The sequence below is a fragment of the Ranitomeya variabilis genome, chromosome 1, assembly GCF_051348905.1.
Source record: "Ranitomeya variabilis isolate aRanVar5 chromosome 1, aRanVar5.hap1, whole genome shotgun sequence".
NCBI lineage: Eukaryota > Metazoa > Chordata > Amphibia > Anura > Dendrobatidae > Ranitomeya > Ranitomeya variabilis.
Genome location: NC_135232.1, coordinates 1,052,453,364 through 1,052,475,038, shown reverse-complemented (window position 1 = coordinate 1,052,475,038; position 21,675 = coordinate 1,052,453,364). Strand labels below are relative to the sequence as shown.

General features: G+C 45.6%; 1 protein-coding gene across 14 annotated transcripts in view; it reads right to left on the bottom strand.

Annotated features, from left to right (window-relative positions):
* FRYL (FRY like transcription coactivator) overlaps nucleotides 1-21,675 on the bottom strand; it is a 332,520-nt gene that overhangs the window by 97,339 nt on the left and 213,506 nt on the right. For 9 of the 14 annotated variants that reach the window (XM_077279795.1, XM_077279794.1, XM_077279796.1 and 6 more), the window contains 7 exons: nucleotides 14,367-14,465; nucleotides 11,303-11,404; nucleotides 8,792-8,836; nucleotides 4,652-4,755; nucleotides 3,839-3,947; nucleotides 1,849-1,935; nucleotides 11-182 (listed from right to left, as the gene is read on the bottom strand). In XM_077279795.1, coding sequence (XP_077135910.1) covers nucleotides 11-182; nucleotides 1,849-1,935; nucleotides 3,839-3,947; nucleotides 4,652-4,755; nucleotides 8,792-8,836; nucleotides 11,303-11,404; nucleotides 14,367-14,465 — 718 coding nt within the window. The remainder of the gene's footprint in view (nucleotides 1-10; nucleotides 183-1,848; nucleotides 1,936-3,838; nucleotides 3,948-4,651; nucleotides 4,756-8,791; nucleotides 8,837-11,302; nucleotides 11,405-14,366; nucleotides 14,466-21,675) is intronic. The other 5 variants (XM_077279798.1, XM_077279790.1, XM_077279801.1 and 2 more) reach the window with 1 other exon arrangement.

Here is a 21,675-nt window from a genome sequence, read left to right as displayed (position 1 = left end):
GTGCACAAACCTATGACTTTGGCCTCTTCATCTGTGAGGGTTTTATTCAGAAAGATTTTCTTTACACGTAATGTATTTCCTGAGGGGAGGACGACTCCAGTTGTTGGCATAGGGGGCTCGCCGTCTTTTTGCTGCAAGCTGTCGGCTATGACGAGGAAGACTCTGAGCCCTATATTCATTCTCTGCAAGACACAGACAACCAATGTAAGCGCATGTAGAGTGCTGACACAAAGGGCCATTCATGGCTGCCACACCTGTGAGAACAGCAGGTAATCATTCATGGCTATGCTAGGTCACCAAATACCCGTGCGCTACCCACACCCAGCACAGACCAAGCAGAATGTATCAGCCCCGAGGCTGGAGCCATCTTGATACTATTTTCATGTACTGATATAGTGCCAGCACATACAGTGACACAGTGGAGTAATGTCATTTTCCCGCCATTAATTCAGTGCATCCCCTTTTTTTCTTTTGTCGGAATCCCTATAAAACAGGTTTCAGAAAGAATCCGTGATGGAGGTATAGACTACACTGACCCAAACTGAGTCTTTTCAGACGGACATGTAGTCTACTAAGCTTTAGTGCCCATCTAAAAAGACCAACATTGTTGGGAAAAAGCATGAACCGAGTCCATGTCACTGCAGTATACGTCTCTATCAGAGATTACATCTCTACTGTATTTTGGAAATAATTGTAGACTGGAATATTTGGGGAGAACCCGGACAAAAAGAAGAATACTGAAATGCCAAGCATGACGTGCCAGAACTCTAGTGTCACAAGTTACTCATATTAATGTTTGAGTCAGGATGTCACCTCTAGGTTTTCTTATTCAGCCATTTAGTGAAAAAAAAAAGTTGTCCAGTGAAAACAAATGACGGTATCACCTATCCACAGGATCAGGATAGTTTGTTTACCAGTGGGGTACAACTGCTGGAAATGAGCAGAACTGGGAACTTTTCTTCCGGTTAGAACTTGGCTTTATCAAGCAGCCCAATAGAGAATGAATAGAGAGGGTCAACCTTCTGCTGCGCCCATTTGTGCACTTTATAACAGGGGTAAAAGTTAATCCGTTTGGGATAGCAATTTGCCAACCAACCATAGTCTGGTGACTGATCGGTACACTGACACCACTGTAACCATTGTTTAATTCCATAATCCCAGTTACAGTTGTTCCACTTGGCTGTACTTGGCGGTTAACAATGGGCGAAGGAAGAACGATCCTTCAGGGAATATTCTTTCAATGAAAGATCGTTTGTGGATGAAAAATCTGATCTGCTTGTAAGATCTTTTCCGCTCCATAAATGAAAACAAGGTCAACGTTATTTTAGACGACAGTTATCTGTAATCAGACGCCTGATACAATTTTTCATTCTTAAAGGGGCTGTCCAGCCTTGGGGTACAAGTCTGCAGACACTCTATATGACAGAAGACTTGAGAATCCTCAAATTACGCCAATGCGTTGATTCTCTAGTGCCGTTACCAGGCACGCGGCCGCAGGGATGCGATTTGCATACATGCGGTTACGGGATGACCAGATATGCGTAGCCTCGCTCAATGCAAGTGTACTAGGCAAGTCTAGTGGAAATGTGGCAGGAAGTATGCAGATCACTAACTTGCACGCTCCTGGCGCAGACACTGGAGAATCCTCACAGCACACAGTGTGCATGATTTGAAGATTCTCAAGTCTGCAGTCACATACCGTGACTGTAGACTTGTAGCCTAAGGCTGGACAACCCCTTAAAGTTTTACTCATTTTTTCCACACTAAAGTCCAATGTCTCTGGGCACTTGCAGCTGACATGTACTGTAGCAGGATTATATGGAGTACACAAGCCTCACTTGTCTTTACCTCTGGGTTGATCGTAAATGTTTTAGATGATTTTCCAACACTCAGGAGGTCAAATATTATTTCTTTCATTGCAAAATCTAAGCGTTCCTATAAAAAAATTAACAGATATGAATTACATCAAGTATACAACTGGTAAATGAAAAAAATAATTTACATGCAAATCAACAAGATATATATATTTATTACACACACATCATTGATCATTATCAACTAATTAAATACACTATTAAATATGTAAATTACACCTAAAAAAATAATGGAAAATTATTTTTGCATAAAAATAGTTAAAAAAAAAAATGTTATATACACTACGGTTCCAAAGTTTAGGGTCACCCAGACAATTTTGTGCTTTCCATGAAAGCTCATACTTTTATTAATCAAATGAGTTGCCAAATGAATTGAAAATCTAGTCCAGACATTGACAAGGTTAGAAAAAAAAACCTTTTATTTGAAATAATAATTTTCCTTCAAACTTTGCTTTCGTCAAAGAATACTCCCTTTGCAGCAATTACAGCATTGCAGACCTTTTGCATTCTAGCAGTTAATTTGCTGAGGTAATCTGGAGAAATTTCACCCCATGCTTCCAGAAGCCCCTCCGACAAGTTGGTTTGGCTTGATGGGCACTTTTTAGGTACCATACGGTCAAGCTGTTCCCACAACAGCTCAATGGGGTTGAGATCTGGTGACTGCGCTGGCCAATCCATTATAGACAGCTGCCCGCTTCTTCCCTAAATATTTCTTGCATAATTTGGAGGTGTGCTTTGGGTCACTGTCCTGTTGTAGGATGAAATTGGCTCCAATCAAGCGCTGTCCACAGAGTATGGCATGGCATTGCAAAATGGAGTGATAGCCTTCCTTATTCAATATCCCTTTTACCTTGTACAAATCTCCCACTTTATCAGCACCAAAGCAAACCCCAGACCATCACATTACCTCCACCATGCTTGACAGGTGGCGTCAGGCTCTCTTCCAGCATCTTTTCATGTCACAATCTTTCTTCTGTGTTATCCAAACACCTCAAACTTGGATTCAACTGTCCATAACACTTTTTACCAATCTTCCTCTGTCCAATGTCTGTGTTCTTTTGCGCATATAAATTTTTTCCTTTTATTAGCCAGTCTCAGATATGGCTTTTTCTTTGCCACTCTGCCCTGAAGGCCAGCATCCCGGAGTCGTCTCTTCACTGTAGACGTTGACACTGGCGTTTTGCGTGTACTATTTAATGAAGCTGCCAGTTTCAGTGGAAAAAACTGTGATTTTCTTTCAAAAATAAGGAAGTTTTTAGGTGACCCTACACTTTGGAATGGTAGTATATATATATATATATATATATATATATATATATATATATATATATATATATATATATATATATATATATATATATATATATATATATATATATATATATATATTTATATTTATTAATGAGGGCTGCCAGGTTAGGACCCCACCTTTTCTAAGGATGGATCAGTCTCATCAGTGACATGGTTATATTTGTCTCATACTTGGCCTCTAATATTTTTTTTTTATTAATGCTTTTCAACATCTTAACAATAATCTCATTTTTACATGCTCGTTTATAGGGTTGTCTAGGGAGTATATACTTTTATTCATTACAAAATGCTCAAATCTGGGTTTATATGTTTGGAAAAACTCATTCTGATGCTCTTGTTCCATGCTGGCTGGTCTCTTGCCAGTTAATACATCCTTCTGCAAAGATGACATCCAGGCACAGAGATATATCACCACTGCATCTAATCACTGGCTGCAGCGGTGAACAGCTACAGTAAGTGATAAGCTGAGACAGATCAGCCTTATAATAATATGATCAAACCCCACCCCCAAATAACCCCTTTAAAAAAAAATCCTGCTTTGGAAAGGATCACACGATATACTGCTGTATTTAATGAACTAATTGAGGGTGGCAAACTCGGCAGAAGTGCCCCATGCCCCGCAGTATGACCACACGACCTTCTCACCAACTTACCTGAGCAATGAACTGAATGATCTTGACAAATATATTAAGAGGTGTATCGCGGGGCACTACACTACGTGAGCCTTTGGGGAAAAGTGCGGATACGATGCTCATAAGGCGGCTGGAAAAAGAATAATAACAAACATGAAAAAATTATCTGGCCAAACTTTACAGCAATATCTTATATTACATATATGCTATGTTACATATATTCTCTCTGGCATCGACTGGTGAAAGGTAGAAATTACTACAACCATAAGACGAGATAAAATAAATGCAGTGGGAACACAAGAAAAATATATAAAAAAAGGTATAAAGAGGAAACTAATAATACAGCAGGGCTTCCAAAGAGTGGTTCATTACACATACATTGCTCCGAGACTCGAGGTTTTCCTTCTGTGCTTAACAATGCAGATGATTTTAGTGGCAGCCACATACTGATACTAATTAGGATTATTTCTAGAAGTGATTACACCCTTGGCAGTGAGGACAGCATTAAAGGGACTGTCAGCACAGAATGACTGTTCAAACTAAGCACAGGAGCTAGGTGCATAATTTATGCGCATATTACCACCCACTTGCTTTCCTGCCATCTTTGCCCTAATCTATTTTGACTGAAAGCTTGGCTTTATAGAGCCAGAGAAGGGAGGAGATATATGGAAAACTGCACTTAAATGTTTTGCCACCCCGAGAGTGCACCAAGCGCCTGTGCTTAGTTTGTACAGTCATTCTGTGCTGACAGAGTCCCTTTCAATCCTAAAACAACCACAAATCTAAAATTCAGCTGCTGCGGGCACTCCTACGCCATGGGCCGTGGTCACTCACCTTTGTGTTACAGTGTTGCTTTCACATTTTATCCTAATAACATAAACCCACAATAATCTATACAGAGATTCCAGTGCAACTCGAGACATTTTAGGGTCCTTATTCTGAAAGAAAGAAAATTAAGATGAATGGTCTGTGGCGCCTAAGTGTAAAAAAATACTCAATGGACATTTCATTAATAGCACAATGTTCAATATATATAGTACAAATAAAGGCATGTTAAGGCAGGATACATTGGGTAAGAATTAAGTAGTATCAAAGCTCAAATTGACCCCAGAAAGTGGAATACCTGGCATGTGCTGGGAACAAGGGATGTTAATATTCGTGTAGCACTGATGCTATGAGGGGCATACTGCTGTGACTGGAGTTACCCAATCTCTAGCTTGCGGTCCACAATCCTGATACAGCCAGTATAGGCTTATAGTAAGAGCAGGTTATCAGAGCTAATAGCAAATATGACAAATATCACTGTGTGGCGGGTGTACCAACTGTGTATAAGCGCTATACTGGGAGATCGATGTTCCCTCCAAGGGGATTATCCTACCCGAGAAGCCTAAAAGGAACCTGTTGTACACATGGAAGTGGGTAGCCACTTTCCCTTTTCTCATGACTAGTAGGTAGATAGAAATTCTACAAAGAAAAAAAAAAAAGGAATAATTTTTATTGAGAGGATAAGTGCCTACACCGTTATACCACTACTTCCACGTGTAATACGGTGCTCGTAGAGTCCTTTAAAAGTAGAAATAAATACACACAGAACATGAATATATGCCACCAAGCATAGAAATTACACAATGAAATTACCAGACTTCAAACCAGAAAAGGTAGAGAAGCTGTTTACAGAGGATTATTAATACGAGATATAACCTGTACATAAGCATTCGACACTGGTTCATTTATAAGGTAATAAGCCCCAGCTTGTGAGATCCAGAATATATACAGAGGAAAGTGTATGAGTGGTGAGATTATACAGTAATACCGGTCAGCCGGCTCACTCCCCACACATGTGATACACAGGTAATGGCACCGGTCAGCCAGCCCGCTCCCCACGCATGTGGTACATATATGATAGAACCAGCCAGCAGGCCCGCTCTCCACGCAGATGTTACATATGTGATGGAACTAGACAGCAGGCCCGCTCTCCACGCATGTGGTACATATATGCTAGAACCAGCCAGCAGGCCCGCTCTCCACGCAGATGTTACATATGTGATGGAACTAGACAGCCGGACCGCTCTCCACGCATGTGGTACATATATGCTAGAACCAGCCAGCAGGCCCGCTCTCCACGCAGATGTTACATATGTGATGGAACTAGACAGCAGGCCCGCTCTCCACGCATGTGGTATATATATGACAGAACCAGCCAGCAGGCCCGCTCTCCACGCATGTGGTATATATATGATAGAACCAGCCAGCAGGCCCGCTCTCCACGCATGTGGTATATATATGATAGAACCAGCCAGCAGGCCCGCTCTCCACGCATGTGGTATATATATATGATAGAACCAGTCAGCAGGCCCGCTCTCCACGCATGTGGTACATATATGCTAGAACCAGCCAGCAGGCCCGCTCTCCACGCATGTGGTACATATATGATAGAACCAGCCAGCAGGCCCGCTCTCCACGCAAGTGGTACATATATGATAGAACCAGCCAGCAGGCCCGCTCTCCACACATGTGGTACATATATGCTAGAACCAGCCAGCAGGCCCGCTCTCCATGCATGTGGTATATATATATATATATATATATATGATAGAACCAGCCAGCAGGCCCGCTCTCCACGCATGTGGTATATATATATGATAGAACCAGCCAGCAGGCCCGCTCTCCATGCATGTGGTATATATATATATATATATATATATGATAGAACCAGCCAGCAGGCCCGCTCTCCACGCATGTGGTATATATATATGATAGAACCAGTCAGCAGGCCCGCTCTCCACGCAAGTGGTACATATATGATAGAACCAGCCAGCAGGCCCGCTCTCCACACATGTGGTACATATATGCTAGAACCAGCCAGCAGGCCCGCTCTCCACACATGTGGTACATATGTGATGGAACTAGACAGCAGGCCCGCTCTCCACGCATGTGTTACATATGTGATGGAACCAGTCAGCAGGCCCGCTACACAAGTAAGTGGTACATATGTGATGGAACCAGTCAGCAGGCCTGCTCCCCATGCATATGGTACAACTTCATTGAGGTAAAAATGTGTTTGGGGAAAATAAAAGTAGGAATGACACCTTACACCATCTCTGCATCACACAACAAAATGAAATGGTATTGACAGTGGTTACACGTGTCCTGGCATAAATTCTCTCTAATCCAGCATTTCCCGACATGTACGGCCCGGGATGCTTAACAGAAAAAAACATAATATATGGAATTAGGACAAATTGTCTAATTTAAAAAGGTTGTCTTGTGAAAACAAGTTGTCAGCCATCCACATGTGGTAACTTGGTGATAAACAGGCCGCCACGGTTGTCAGATAGGGGACCTTTTCTCCCTGTTAGGATGAAGCGCCAATCATTCCCTATGGCTAAGCCAAGTGCTGCGATGTGACTTCCTGACAGCCCCATAGAGTGGGAATGGAGCTGCGGTCAGGAATCTCCTGGGCCATTTTGTAATGCAGATAAATGTTCACTGTCGGGGATTAACACTCCCCGATCTGCCGATTACTGCGGGTCCCAACGGTAGGACATCCACGGATCGGCAGGTTATCGCCTATTTTCTGATCAGGTGATAACTTGTACCCACTGGACAACCCCTTTAATGCAATTTAAGAAGCGTTGAGCATGGACACACCTAGATGCACATGAGTGGAGAAGACAACATAAAATAACATGGAAAAAAACAAAGTAAAGCAAAAAGTATACAAAATTACTGAACTTTTTACTTCTATTTCAAGTGGAAAATTATGATCAAAGGTGGAATTTCACTCTACTAATCCTAACTATTCAGCTTTGGAAGTTGGGCAATGAAGCGTTGGTGGTTTTCTTAACGTACAATGGAGAGATCTGTTCTAGCTTTAGTTAAACAAAAAGTAAGGGTAAACTGCAATTAAAATGCTGAATGCAAATGCGTCCTAACATACCATTATATAAACTGCACTAATAATCAGCACTTCTTTAGAAATGCCGAGGCGGTCACAGATTGCTTAGGATTTTTAGAGCAATTATTTCTCCAGTATGAGGGAAGATCACAGCCACACACTGATTCCATGTTGGATCCTCATTTTCCTATTTCCAGCCTGGGTCATTCCTAGCACTCTATAGGTGAAACGTATACGTCATCTATCAGTATCAGTCATTACGCCTCTGGTGAGGGGCTACCCTTATCGATATGACATGCACAGCCGCGACCTAAAGAGAACAGGGCCAGAACATACTGGACTCCCACACTGCCCCATATAAATCCTAGAAAGGAATATGGTTTAGAAAGCACTTGTCTTCTTATATCTATGGATTATCTTTCCGTTCTATCAACTTTGGAGCTTTAAAAAGATTTCAAGTGAAAAGATGAAAACTGAAGATCCCAGAAAGCCATGAAAAATAAAAAATGTCAGCATTGCATTCTGAGGATTACATGCACCATTGTAGCCATTTTTTCCTTTACCTGATTAATCTAAAATGAAAAATATGGCAACTCGGAAAAAAAGTCATTTATTAGAAATATTCTAAGGTTTCTTGTACACAGCTTCATTGTTAAGATCCAACAAATCTGGCCCTGCAGCCATCAGTTACTGCTTTCTTTGTCCCCTACATTCTACAGGTTTATTAATAAAGAGGTAAGTATAAAGGGAAGGGTGACTCCAGGATCAGACTACAGAAGGTTTCATGGTAGTCTGTTACCAAGACGACACAGATTTGCATAGGAGCAGTAAGCACAAACTGGTTGGAACAATACAAAAAGACCATTTACAAAGTTGGTTTATTTTTCATTTTACAGAAACTGGTCCTATAAAAAATGGTGGCAATGGAGTAGACATCCTTTATTCATTTTTTTTCCTTGTCTAAACCATGTCCTAAAATTCCAGCAGAAGATGAGGCTTGGACAGAAGACCCTACTGAAGGTCTCCTGCTCTCTTGTCCACCGATACACAGCTCCGTGGGGCAGACATGAACTCACCTGAAGAGTTTCTATTTGCTTTCTGATACTGTTGTTAGATGGCATCTAAATAAAGCAACGTGAGACAGCAAAACAAACATGAGAATGGAGCCACATGCATGTTAGATGAAAAAGCACAACACGAACAGCACAAAACTAAAAGAAGCCGGGAGGAGAATGAACCTATCGTCTCTATGTATTAGAGGGGTTATCCCAGGAATCTTTTCCCCCAAGTTTTGTCATCTATACAATGAATATGATTTGCATTGCTTGAACAACCCCTATAAAAAGGAACTTACACACGGAATTCTCCCTTTAAATAAAATAATCTGAGGGCAGATTCTCATGCAGATCAGAGTCCGGCCCACAATCCTGAACAGCTCATTTATATATAAGAAAAAATTGGGATTTCTCTGGAATAAGACATTGGATCACAGATATCCATGTATCATTGTATTCAGCTTCCTATGACATGGATACCTATACGGATGGCTTAGAATGGTTGATTCTACTTATTAAAACAGTTTCCCTAGCAGTAAACATTAATGTAATACTCTTCTAGTGATAAGTGGGGGTCCCAATGGTGGGGCCCCTATAAATCCCACATTAAGTGATTAATGTCTTTTCTGGAACAATGCCTTTAACTGTAGGTTGCAATAAAGCAAAATCTAAATGTTAAAGCTTACTGGTCAGTTTCTGCAATAGACTACAGAGCTCTATTCCCGTAATCTAGTAAGGTCTTTGCTGTCTCAGAAGAACGTTTGGCGATGTGCCAACACTAGTGCCTTTCGCTAATTCCGCATCACTGGTCCAGTGGGGCGCTCCTTCAGAGACTAGTCCAGCATCAGATTCTGTACTCACGCCCCCTCGGAAGGGACTGAGGTCCTCGCCACTGCTCAGCAGAGCAGGACTTGCCATCACTGCGCCCCTCTATGCATGCGCCAGGAACATTGCGGTGCCGAGTCCTGCTCGGCCGACCAGTGGTGAGAACATCATTCTCTTCTAAGGGAGCATGATCGCAGTAGCTGACCCTGGACTAGTCCTAGGGAAGAGATGCACGTTCTAACTAGTCCAAGGTAAATCTGTACACAAAAGCCACACTGTTATAAGTTTCTTAGGCACATGGGGCAGCAAAAACATTCTAAAGATGCAGGAATAGGGCTCTAAAGAGAATTTGTGGCGCTTTGAGGGACTATGGGACCTTTAACTTATTGGTAAACCTCAACTCACCATATTTAATGACTGCAGTATTAGCACTTTCCTAATCTATTTCTCTTTATGTGCATGCAGACCGTGAGCATGGACTTGTAGGCCCCAAATACAGTCATATACAAGAGGCCTACATCTGATCTCTCTCACAATATTGGGTAATCCCAATATTACAGTGGGGCTGTGGTATACAAAGAAAATACGCTCACGGTAAGAGCCACTTAGGACAACCGATATTTAGGTGCAATGTATATTGAATACATGGAGCAACAGCATGTTCCTCCAGCACCAGTGCTAGAGCACATACACACCTCAACATTAAGTCATCATGCACATGGCAAAGTTGTCAGTCCTTGTGCCAACATCTGGTGCCAGTTTTCTCCCTTACAAGCCAAGCTTCTGGGGAGAATACCACATGATGGAACATGTCACCAGTATTCCCTCGTTCCCGGACCAGACACATTTGTGCAGACACTGCTTTATAGGTCTGTACAACAGTCATCCATGATACAGCTGTGTGCATGATTCCTTAGGTTCTTATTAGAGGCTTACCATTGCTATGATCTAAGAGACGAAAAAGCTATAGGATTACATAAATCATTATTTAATATGTATTAAAACTAATGTTCAGGGTCACATGCCTTACAAATTTTTTTTGGCTCGCATATAAACATTACACTAGTTGTAATATTGAAAGTATGATTTTTCTCAGACTTTATAGAGGGAGTACAGCAAGCGATAAGTGAAATTACTATTAGCACAAACGGCAAAGTAAATGCAAATTTGCCTTATTAAGAAAAAAAAAGCAGCGTATTTCAGACATAAGGATGAGACGTGGGAATGAAAAAGAAAATCAATTCAGTGTGAACGGAATGTTAAGCAGTGAAGGAAAAACACAGGAAGGAAATATGATATGAGCCGGCCATGAATCAGACATGCAGCTAATGATCAGGTGCAGAGTCCTTCTCAGAGTTCATTAAATCTACATCATTATGAGTAGAAAGCAATAGTGTCAGAGGAATATATGGTAAGATATGTCATACAACATTCAAGAGGACTATGGTCAACACAGTAATAGGAAGAGCAATACATTTAGGTCAACCGCCACTACGAAGAAAGTCAAGTCCAACCCAACAGGAAGAAAGAAGCGGTAAATACCAGGATTCAATCAGGAAAAGATTGACATGACAATGTAATTGATTGATTAGTTCCAAAGATGAGCGAAGAAAGTCAGAATAAAACAAAGAGGAATATTAGGGTAATAAACCGATCTTTATTCAATCGCTGCAGTGTCCTCATCACCGATGGTGGACGGGCACCTACCTTCAGATGTGACAGACAGTTCTGTAAGAAGATGTGCCAATTATTGAGGAAAAACTGCTTCTGGCTGACACACAACAAGCACGTGATCAGGGGATATAATGCCTGGAAAAAAGAAATCAGCAGTGTCAGAGATCTTTAGGATACATTCATACTGAGCTTCTTCATGTAGATTTTGTAGTAGAAGCGATTAGAAAAAAAAGCACACAAAAACATTTCAGATACTAAACTCTTCCTAGTCATGTCAATGGAAACCCAACACTACTATTCATACAGCGAGTTTTTTTTGTTTCGTGTTTTTTTCAGATGAGGTTTTGAAACGAGAATGCTGACACAGCACCAAACCCGATCATTGAGAGAACTGATCTCTCGACTTGTGCCCCACACTGATCTAGGTGATTGGTGCAGGGCAGGAGACAAACGCTACTGGGACCTGCATTCCTGAGAAGATAAAGGACCTTCCACCTGACTAGCTCCAGGACTAGAGCGGTGTCTATAAATGTTCATGTAGCAGAGATGTGTGTGTTCACATGTGCATATGTCGCATAGCTGTGTGTATGTAAATGTAGCAGAGCTGTGTGTGCACAAACTGAAGAGAAACACCAACATTAAAATCTATCACCTCACTCAACTAACCGACAGTAAAAAAAAAAAAAGTGATAATGACCCCTCCACTTTACACCGCCAGGGAAGTTCCTCATTTCTGCTGTCTAAACGTAGCCTGTATCCTATAGTCCGGAAATTACAGCAGACACTGCCTGAAAAACTGCATGGCTACCAGACAAGGATTTCTCTTGAAAAACATTTTGGAATTTTCTGCCTCAAAAACGGTGCAAACATACCACCACAAGTCTTGAATGTATTGTGACTTTGTTTTTCTTAGCATAGATGTCATGACAACATTGATTACTGTGTGCACGTCTGTTATTTAGGATACGGATTAGGACTGGGTACACAATATACTTTCATTACCCAAGTGCTTGATTAGTATCAAGTGAATTAGTGTTATACATGTAAGGGCCCTCTTCATTTTCAGTACAATACAAGTATAATCAGCAACCATAGCACGTTACTTGTTTATTCTAATGCCATTTTTACTTTTGGAAGGATAGCAATTAAAAATGAGCGAAAAAATTTGCACAGATCTGGTCCAGGGCCACATCAGTTGTGGAACAGCTGGGCAGTCAAGGACTGCCAACATGATCAATGAACCCGAGTCCTGTGAATGGATTTGCACATTTCTAACAGCAATACAATTTGTCTCTACAGTGCATGCAATGGCATACTGTGCGCAAGTGCCCCCATCACCTGATGTACTGAACACATGCGCCCTCGCCACCCTGTGTACTGAGCGCATGCGTCCTCATCGCCCCGGTGTACTAAGCGCATGCACCCCCGTCTAGTGTACTGAGTGCATGCAACCTCGCCGCCCTGTGTACTGAGTGCAAGCGCCTTCATCGCCCGGTGTACAAAGCGCATGCACCCTCGTCGCCTGGTGTACTGAGTGCATGTGCCCTTGTCGCCCATTGTAATGAGTGCATGCGCCCTTGTCGCCTGGTGTACTGAGTGCATGTGCCCTCATCGCCCATTGTAATGAGTGCATGCGCCCTTGTCGCCCGGTGTACTGAGTGCATGCGCCCTTGTCGCCGGGTGTACTGAGTGCATGCGCCCTCATCGCCCCGGTGTACTATGCACATGCACCCCCATCTAGTGTACTGAGTGCATGCGACCTCGCCGCCCTGTGTACTGAGTGCGAGCACCTTCATCGCCCGGTGTACAAAGCGCATGCACCCTCGTCGCCTGGTGTACTGAGTGCATGCACCCTTGTCGCCTGGTGTACTGAGTGCATGCGCCCTTGTCGCCCGGTGTACTGAGTGCATGTGCCCTTGTCGCCAGGTGTACTGAGTGCATGTGCCCTTGTCGCCAGGTGTACTGAGTGCATGCGCCCTTGTCACCCAGTATACTGAGTGCATGGGTTCTCGTTGCCCGATATACTGTGCACATGTGTCCACGTCACCTGATATACTGTGCATAGAGGAGGTCAATGAACCCATACCCAAACCCAATTTATAAACATCTCAGCTCTCCATTTTATACCTCAAACGGTGCGGTTTGATATTTTGATAGGCTAGATCTACAAATCCATCAAAAATAAATAACCCTGAAGAAAGAGGAAGTCCTGGTGCACACTATATCATGACCTAGTTACTTAATTTACCTTATCAGATATTCTATTAGCGCCGAGGTCTGGTTGTAGTGATATTTTGTTGTCATGTTATCATTTTATCAAAATAATTTTTTATAAGGAGGACACATCTTTTGCACTTTTATGCATTTTCACAATGCAATAAAAAAGGTTGCATGCGGTAATTTGCACACCTATGCACAAGCTAGGTGGACATAGTCTTTCTAATTCTCAGATTGTCAAAGTGTGGAACAGATCAAATCCAGAAGTCAGTAGTATAGCGCCCCTAGCGCCACGGCCAGCGGCGTTTACTAGAACACTCTGGATAAAAAGACTGTCACTTCATGCAAATGTGACATCACTTGCTATGGGCTGACCCGTAGATAAAAAGTTACCTACGTGTTTCAGATCTAACATCCTCCATCACAGATGAGTCCCAACTATGCGGGGAACCTTCCTAGTATCATTCATCTATTCTACAAACAGGAAGGCACTGCTGCTTTCTCACGCTTTCTGGTGGATTACGTTTGCATATTCTATTCCTTACATGTTTCATGTCCACCTAGCCTGGGCATAGGTGTGAAAATTAGTACATATAACCTTTTTTATTAGTCTGGCATTTTTTATGCACGTGGGTAGTTGTTTCATGAGGCTTCTTGCATAACGTTGGGATAGTGAAAGAGCTTTTGCAAATTTCATTAAGCATATACTGTATACTTCCACAATGGCATATTTGTTTGTTTTTTTACCTCCACAGCGACAGACAATGGAGATCACATAGGAAAACTGTGCAGCCCCCAAGGCCAACATTTGATGGACAAACTGTGAAAACAGCTACTTGGAAATCAAAGACATCCACATAAGTTTATTAAAATATCTCACCAGGGAATGTTTCTTTCTTGAGCTCAAATCAAACGTGTTCTGGTAGAGCATCTCCACAAAATTTTTTAAACATGGCACATTTACTTCGTTTTTTACAGCCTAGGAAGACAAAGGCACATCATATGAATGAACATAAAAAAATAATCAAATTAGTAAGAGAGAATAAATAACTACAATCAGTCGCTTCCTATAACCATCAACAAGCTTCTTACACCTCTCAACTGGAATTTTGGACCACTCTTCATCTGCAAACTGCTCCAGGTCTCTCGTATTTGAAGGCGCCTTCTTCTAACAGAAATTTTATGATCTCTCCACCGGTGTTCAATGGGATTTAGAGCTGGACTCATTTCAGTCCACTTCAGAACTCTCCAGCGCTTTTGTTCCCATCCATTTCTGGGTGCTTCTTGAAGTATGTTTGGGGTCATTGTCCTGCTGGGAGACCCATGACCTAGGATGCAAACCCAGCTTCCTGACACTGGGCACTACATTCCAACCCCAAATTTTTTGGTTATCTTCAGATTTCATGATGCACTGTACACAGTCAAGGCACCCAGTGCCAGAGGCAGCAAAACAACCTCAAAACATCTTTGAACCTCCACCATATTTGACTGTAGGTACTGTGCTCTTTTCTTTGTAGGCCTCATTCTGTTTTAAGTAAACAGTAGAATGATGTGCTTTACCAAAAACCTCTTTCTTGGTATTATCTGAGAACAAGATGCTTTTCCCAGAAGGATTTTGTCTTACGTACATTTTGGCAAACTATAGTCTAGCTTTGTCATGTCCCTGTGTCAGAAGTTGCTTCTTAATTATGTTGCGTACCATGGACCAAGGGACATTTAGATCTCTGGAGAGGCACTTGTAATCTTGAGATTGCTGATATTTTTTCAATAAATTTTGTACCTAAAGTCCTCAGACAGTTCTCTTCTCTTCTCCAGGCTTAGAGTGGCACATAAAAAGACACAATGGAAATATTGTGTGAACTTCTTCCCTTTTTATCTGGTTTCAGGTGTGATTTCTCCTACGTATCATTGGGGGACACAGGACGAATGGGTGTTAGTGTCCTCCTGGTGGCAGCAGCATAAGTTAAACACACACAAAAGATTAACTCCTCCCCTGCAGTATACACCCACAGACTGGACAATCCAGAGCCAGTTCTTACTTAGTGTCTCAGGAGGCACTTGGGTCCTCAGGACCCCACCAATTTTTTTGTTTTTGATTTAACGGAAAGAAGGGAGCGACAGGCAAATTTTTTAGCTCTGATCTCTCCCGCACCAACAACGGGCAAGTACACGGAGCGTTCCTCCTGTATCCTTTCCCGCAACGATGGATGCCAGCCCTGGCTCACCTTTCAGTGTGGCGACGGTTCCCTAGCGTCCCGATCTCCTTCCATCCTTCTCAGGCGACCATGGGGACTAATCATCCACCTAAGTCTCCTGGAGCCAGGGCACAGCCGGACAAATTGACAGGGCGTCCGCGCAGCCGCCCACTGCACCACCACTGAATATAGTGGCTGATACATGGCGGCAGTAGCTCTCCACCCTCTCCCTATCATGGTGAAGGTGGATGGAGCATCGGTCCCATCGCACAAGGTAAGTGCGGGGACCGACGAGCTGGCAGCAGGGGGCCCCCCCTTACTCTCTTCTAAATGCGGCCCTGCAGCCGCGGGACAATGTGCGGCTCTGCAGCCGCGGGGCAGCGGGTGGCTTTGCAGCCGCGGGGCAGCGTGCGGCTCTATAGCCGCTGGGCAGCGTTTACTTTCTGAGAGGGCTCGGCGGCTCCCAGGCCTGGGTCGGACTACAGCGCCCGCCTACAAGCATGCCGCCGCCCGCCCACGACACGCCCCCTCCCTGGGCGCTTCTCGCTCCCGAGAAGCGCCCTTCTCACTTCTCGGCGGCCATCTTGGACCAGGAAGTGCGCTGGCGGCTCTGCAGCACCGCAGCGCTCAGGACAGGAGGAAAGCTTCAGGATCTCCCTGCCAAGCCACCGCGGATCCTAGGTGAGACGCACCCAATAGGATTGCCTCCCCCCCCTGCCAGTACGCTCACTCCACAGCAAATATGTCACAGTCTAATCAAAAACGGATTGGAAAGACCCACTCTGTTATTTTTGCTGTGTGCACCTCCTGCAAGATTTCTCTGCCCCGAGGTCACACCACCCCGCTGTGCTCTGCCTGTGAAATGCCCGCGGCACAGGATAATCCGGCCTCTGACCCGGAATGTAGTGAGCCTAGTGCCCCCGCATGGGCGTCCTCCCTTGCTCGATCTGTGGCATCCTTGGAAAGGACGATACAGTCCCTCCGTGAGCCGTCCCTTACCCAGGGTACTTCCAAGGATGATGTAACGCGGTCTAAGAACCCCTCACGGCCCAGAGGTCGTACCGTTTCCAGAAGCCCTCACTCATATAGAAAGAAGTCCAGGGTAATATCTCCGGTCCATGATCAGCCTTCTGGTTCAGAGAGCGAAGTCTCTCGTCACTCATCCCCAGATCATAGCAGGGAATCTTTTCTGGACGACGCTTCCAGCGTGTCCTGTTCCCCAGAGTACCGTCATGACCAAGAGACCCTTGATTCTCTCATAGACTCTGTAAGTCAGACTCTACAGTTAGAGGAGGAAGCCCCGTCTAAGGCGGCTCATCCCGTGTCATTTGGGCGGACTACAAAGGCTCATAGGTTTTTTCCCACGCATCCTCAATTCAAGGACATTGTCGATCTCCATAGAGTCCGTCCAGATAAACGCTTCTCAGGTCAGAAGGCTATGCAATTGAAGTATCCGTTTGCTCAGGACCTTGCTAAGGAGTGGTCTCAGTCACCCTCCGTGGACCCGCCAGTGTCGCGGCTAGCCACAAAGGCGGTTCTATCTTCCTCCGAGGGCGCGTCCATCAAGCATCCCACGGATAGACAAATTGATCAGATGGCTCGCTCGGCTTTTGAAGCTTCCTCGGCTTCTCTCTTTCCTTCTTTTGCCGCCACATGGGTTGCAAAAGCCATGACCCATTGGGCCGAGTCTTTAGCCTCTACTGCACTTCATGCCGACTTACCCCCCGAGGTTTCTCACCTGGCCACTCAGATTGCCAGAGCGGGGGACTTTGTAGTTTCCGCATCCTTAGACGCGGCCAACTGTGCCTCACAGGCAGCGGCCAATGCTGTCACGGTCCGCAGATCCCTTTGGCTCAGGGACTGGAAAGCGGACTCAGGATCCAAAAAATCTCTCACGTCCCTTCCATACCAGGGTGAACGTCTGTTTGGGGACAAACTAGATAAAATGATCGCAGACTCCACAGGGGGAAAGAGCAAATTCCTTCCCCAGCAACGGACCTTTCGTCCCTTTCGCAACCAACAGGGCCGAGGCCGATATTTCCGTTTCGGTTCCAACTGGTCCAATCCTTCCTCCGCGCCACCTGGCGTCGGGAGAGGTCAGCGCAAGGACAGAACCTCCCAGCCATCTTACAAACCTTCTCCCTCTTGGAGAGGCAGACCCAGACAACAGGGGTCCAGGGGGTCCAGATCTAACAGGTCTCCTCCTCAATGACTCTTGGCAGACGCCAAAGGACACCGACAGAGTTGGCGGCCGCCTACTCTTCTTTCGGGACGCGTGGCTCTCGGTAGTTCCCGACCGATGGGTCTGCGATCTGGTATCCGTCGGTTACAAGATAGAGTTTGTCTCTCTTCCCCCATCTCGTTTCTTTCAGTCCCCTCCTCCCAGAGCAAGGGTCCGTCAGTATTTCCAGGCCATAAAATCGCTATGGGACGACGGGGTCATCATCCCGGTACCTCAGGACGAAAGGTACCAAGGTTTTTATTCCAATCTTTTCATTGTACCAAAGAAGGACGGCTCCGTACGTCCGATATTGGACCTCAAACTCCTCAACAGGTACGTAAGTGTACGGCAATTCCGAATGGAGTCCCTCCGCTCGGTAATTGCCTCTCTGGAAGAGGGCGAGTTTCTTGCATCTCTAGATGTTCAAGACGCTTACCTGCACATTCCCATTCTGCCGTCTCATCAGCGTTTTCTCCGCTTCGCGGTCCAGGGCCACCATTTTCAGTTTGTCGCCCTACCGTTCGGGCTGGCCACCGCTCCTCGGGTGTTCACCAAGGTCATGGCGGCTGCCGTGGCCATTCTCCATGCTCGAGGCATAGTGGTGTTGCCCTACCTGGACGACATTCTTATAAAGGGACCCTCTTTCCGGTCCTGTTCAGAGGCGGTAGATGTCACTATAAATACTCTTTCACGCCTGGGCTGGAAACTCAATTTCAAAAAATCTTCCCCAGTCCCGGCCCAAACCATACCCTACCTGGGCATGATCTTAGACTCCTCTCAGGGTCTAGTACTCTTGCCTCCGGAAAAGGTATCTACTCTACAGAGAGAAGTCCGGAAGCTTGCTCAACCTCGCTCTCACTCCCTACGCTTCTCCATGAGGGTACTCGGCAGGATGGTGGCGGCAATGGAGGCAGTGCCCTTTGCGGTTTTTCACCTCCGGCCCTTACAACACGCCATTCTGGCAGTATGGGACAGGAATCCCGCCTCGCTCGACCGCCGTCTCCTTCTCTCTCGCCAAATCAGACAATCCCTCAGGTGGTGGACCGAGAGGTCCTCCCTGACTCGGGGGAAGTCTTTCCTTCCGGTGCACTGGCTGGTTGTCACAACGGACGCCAGGCTCTTCGGCTGGGGTGCAGTGTTCCAGCGCCACTCGACCCAGGGTCGCTGGTCGCCGCAGGAGTCCCAGCTACCCATCAATATCTTAGAGATTCGGGCAATCAGACTAGCCCTCCATCATTTTCAGCAGTTCCTCTCCGGACGTGCGGTAAGAGTCCAGTCCGACAACGCTACTGCAGTAGCCTACGTCAACCGCCAAGGGGGCACTCGCAGCAAGGCGGCCATGGTCGAGGTGACGCTAATTCTCCGTTGGGCCGAGGCACATCATTCCATACTCTCAGCAGTTTTCATACCAGGCGTGGAAAACTGGGAAGCGGACTTTCTAAGTCGCCACAGCCTCGATCCCGGAGAGTGGTCTCTTCATCCCGCAGTCTTTCATCAGATCTGCTCTCGTTGGGGGACCCCGGACGTGGATCTAATGGCATCCCGCCTCAATTGCCAGGTTCCCGTCTTCATGGCCAGGTCTCACGACCCCTCAGCCTTCGGAGCCGACGCTCTCGTCCTCTCATGGCAGGGCTTCAGTCTCCCATACATCTTTCCCCCAATTCCCCTTCTGGGGAAGGTTATCAGGAAGATCAAGGCAGAACGGATTCCAGTAATCCTCATCGCTCCGGATTGGCCACGCAGGACATGGTATGCCGAGATGGTTCAACTGGTCTCAGACGTACCTTGGAGACTGCCGAGTCGCGCAGACCTCCTGTCTCAAGGGCCCATTTACCACCCGAACTCAGAGGCCCTGTGTTTAACGGCGTGGCCGTTGAGTCCTGGGTTCTGAGGCAGAAGGGGTTGTCTCAGACGGTGATATCTACCATGCTCCGTGCACGCAAGTCTTCTTCTATGCGCATCTACCACCGCGCTTGGAAGGCATACTTCGCCTGGTGCAGGGATCGGAGGCGTTCCCCCCTCCGTTTTTCTATTCCTCACATTTTGGAATTCCTCCAATCAGGCGTAGACTTGGGTCTTGCACTCAGCTCTCTTAAGGGCCAAATTTCTGCTCTCTCGGTCCTTTTTCAGAGAAGGATCGCAAACAGATTGCAGGTCAGGACCTTTATCCAGGGGGTTTCTCATATGGTTCCGCCTTACAAGATGCCTTTGGAACCATGGGACCTGAACCTAGTTCTCTGTGCTCTTCAAGAGCCACCTTTTGAGCCCTTGCACGAGGTGTCTTTGCTGTTCTTGTCTTGGAAGATTGCCTTCCTCGTGGCTGTCACGTCTATTCGACGTGTCTCTGAGCTGGCAGCTCTGTCGTGCCGACCTCCTTTCCTCGTGTTCCACCAGGATAAGGTAGTTCTGCGGACATGTCCGACTTTTCTTCCGAAGGTCGTTTCCTCCTTCCATCTTAATGAGGAAATTGTTCTTCCCTCACTGTGCCCTGCGCCTTCCCACCCCACGGAAAGGGCGCTCCACACTCTGGACTTAGTGAGGGGTCTCAGACGTTATGTCTCCAGGACTGCGTCTTTCCGTAGATCAGATGCCTTGTTTGTTCTTCCGGAGGGGCCACGGAAGGGACTACCCGCTTCCAAGGCCTCCATTGCCAAGTGGATTCGTTCCGCCATCCAAGAGTCCTACCGTGTCAAGGGTCACGCTGCACCTCCGGGGATCAAGGCTCATTCTACCCGGTCAGTCGGCGCGTCCTGGGCCATCCGGCACCAGGCATCGGCAGCACAGGTCTGCAAGGCTGCTACATGGTCCAGCCTCCATACATTCACGAAACACTACCATGTGCACTTTCAGGCCTCGGCAGACGCTTCCGTCGGTAGGCGAATTCTACAAGCGGCTGTGTCTCATATGTAGTTTGTAGGCTCGCACAGCACTCATAACTTCTGGTGACCCGCCCAGGGACTGCTTTAGGACGTCCCATTCGTCCTGTGTCCCCCAATGATACGTAGGAGAAAAGGAGATTTTTGTGTACTCACCGTAAAATCTTTTTCTCCGAGTCATCATTGGGGGACACAGCACCCTCCCTGTTAGCCTAGTTGGCTCAATTGTTTTTTTTCAGTCTGTGTTTGTTGACTTTGACATGTTTTCTGTTTGATAACTGGTTTACTCCTACTGCTTTGTTACCGAACTGGCTCTGGATTGTCCAGTCTGTGGGTGTATACTGCAGGGGAGGAGTTAATCTTTTGTGTGTGTTTAACTTAGTGTCCTCCTGGTGGCAGCAGCATAACACCCATTCGTCCTGTGTCCCCCAATGATGACTCGGAGAAAAAGATTTTACGGTGAGTACACAAAAATCTCCTTTTTCATATTGTCCACACCTGTTACTTGCCACAGGTGAGTTTGAAAGAGCATCACATGCTTGAAGCAAAGTTGTTTACTTGCATTTTTGAAAAGGTGCCAACAATTTTGTCAGACCCGTTTTTGGGGTTAAGTGTTTTTTTCTGTTGTTACAACACACACAAAGGAAATAAACATGGGTAGAACAAAACATATGTGATTGCAAAATTTTTTCAGGAGGCAATACTTCACTTGCTGGAACAACTTCAACACTTTTTGCAATGACTGTGTGTGTGTGTGTGTGTGTGTGTGTGTGTGTGTGTGTGTGTGTGTGTGTGTGTGTGTGTGTGTGTGTATACACTCACCGGCCACTTTATTAGGTACACCATGCTAGTAACGGGTTGGACCCCCTTTTGCCTTCAGAACGGCCTCAATTCTTC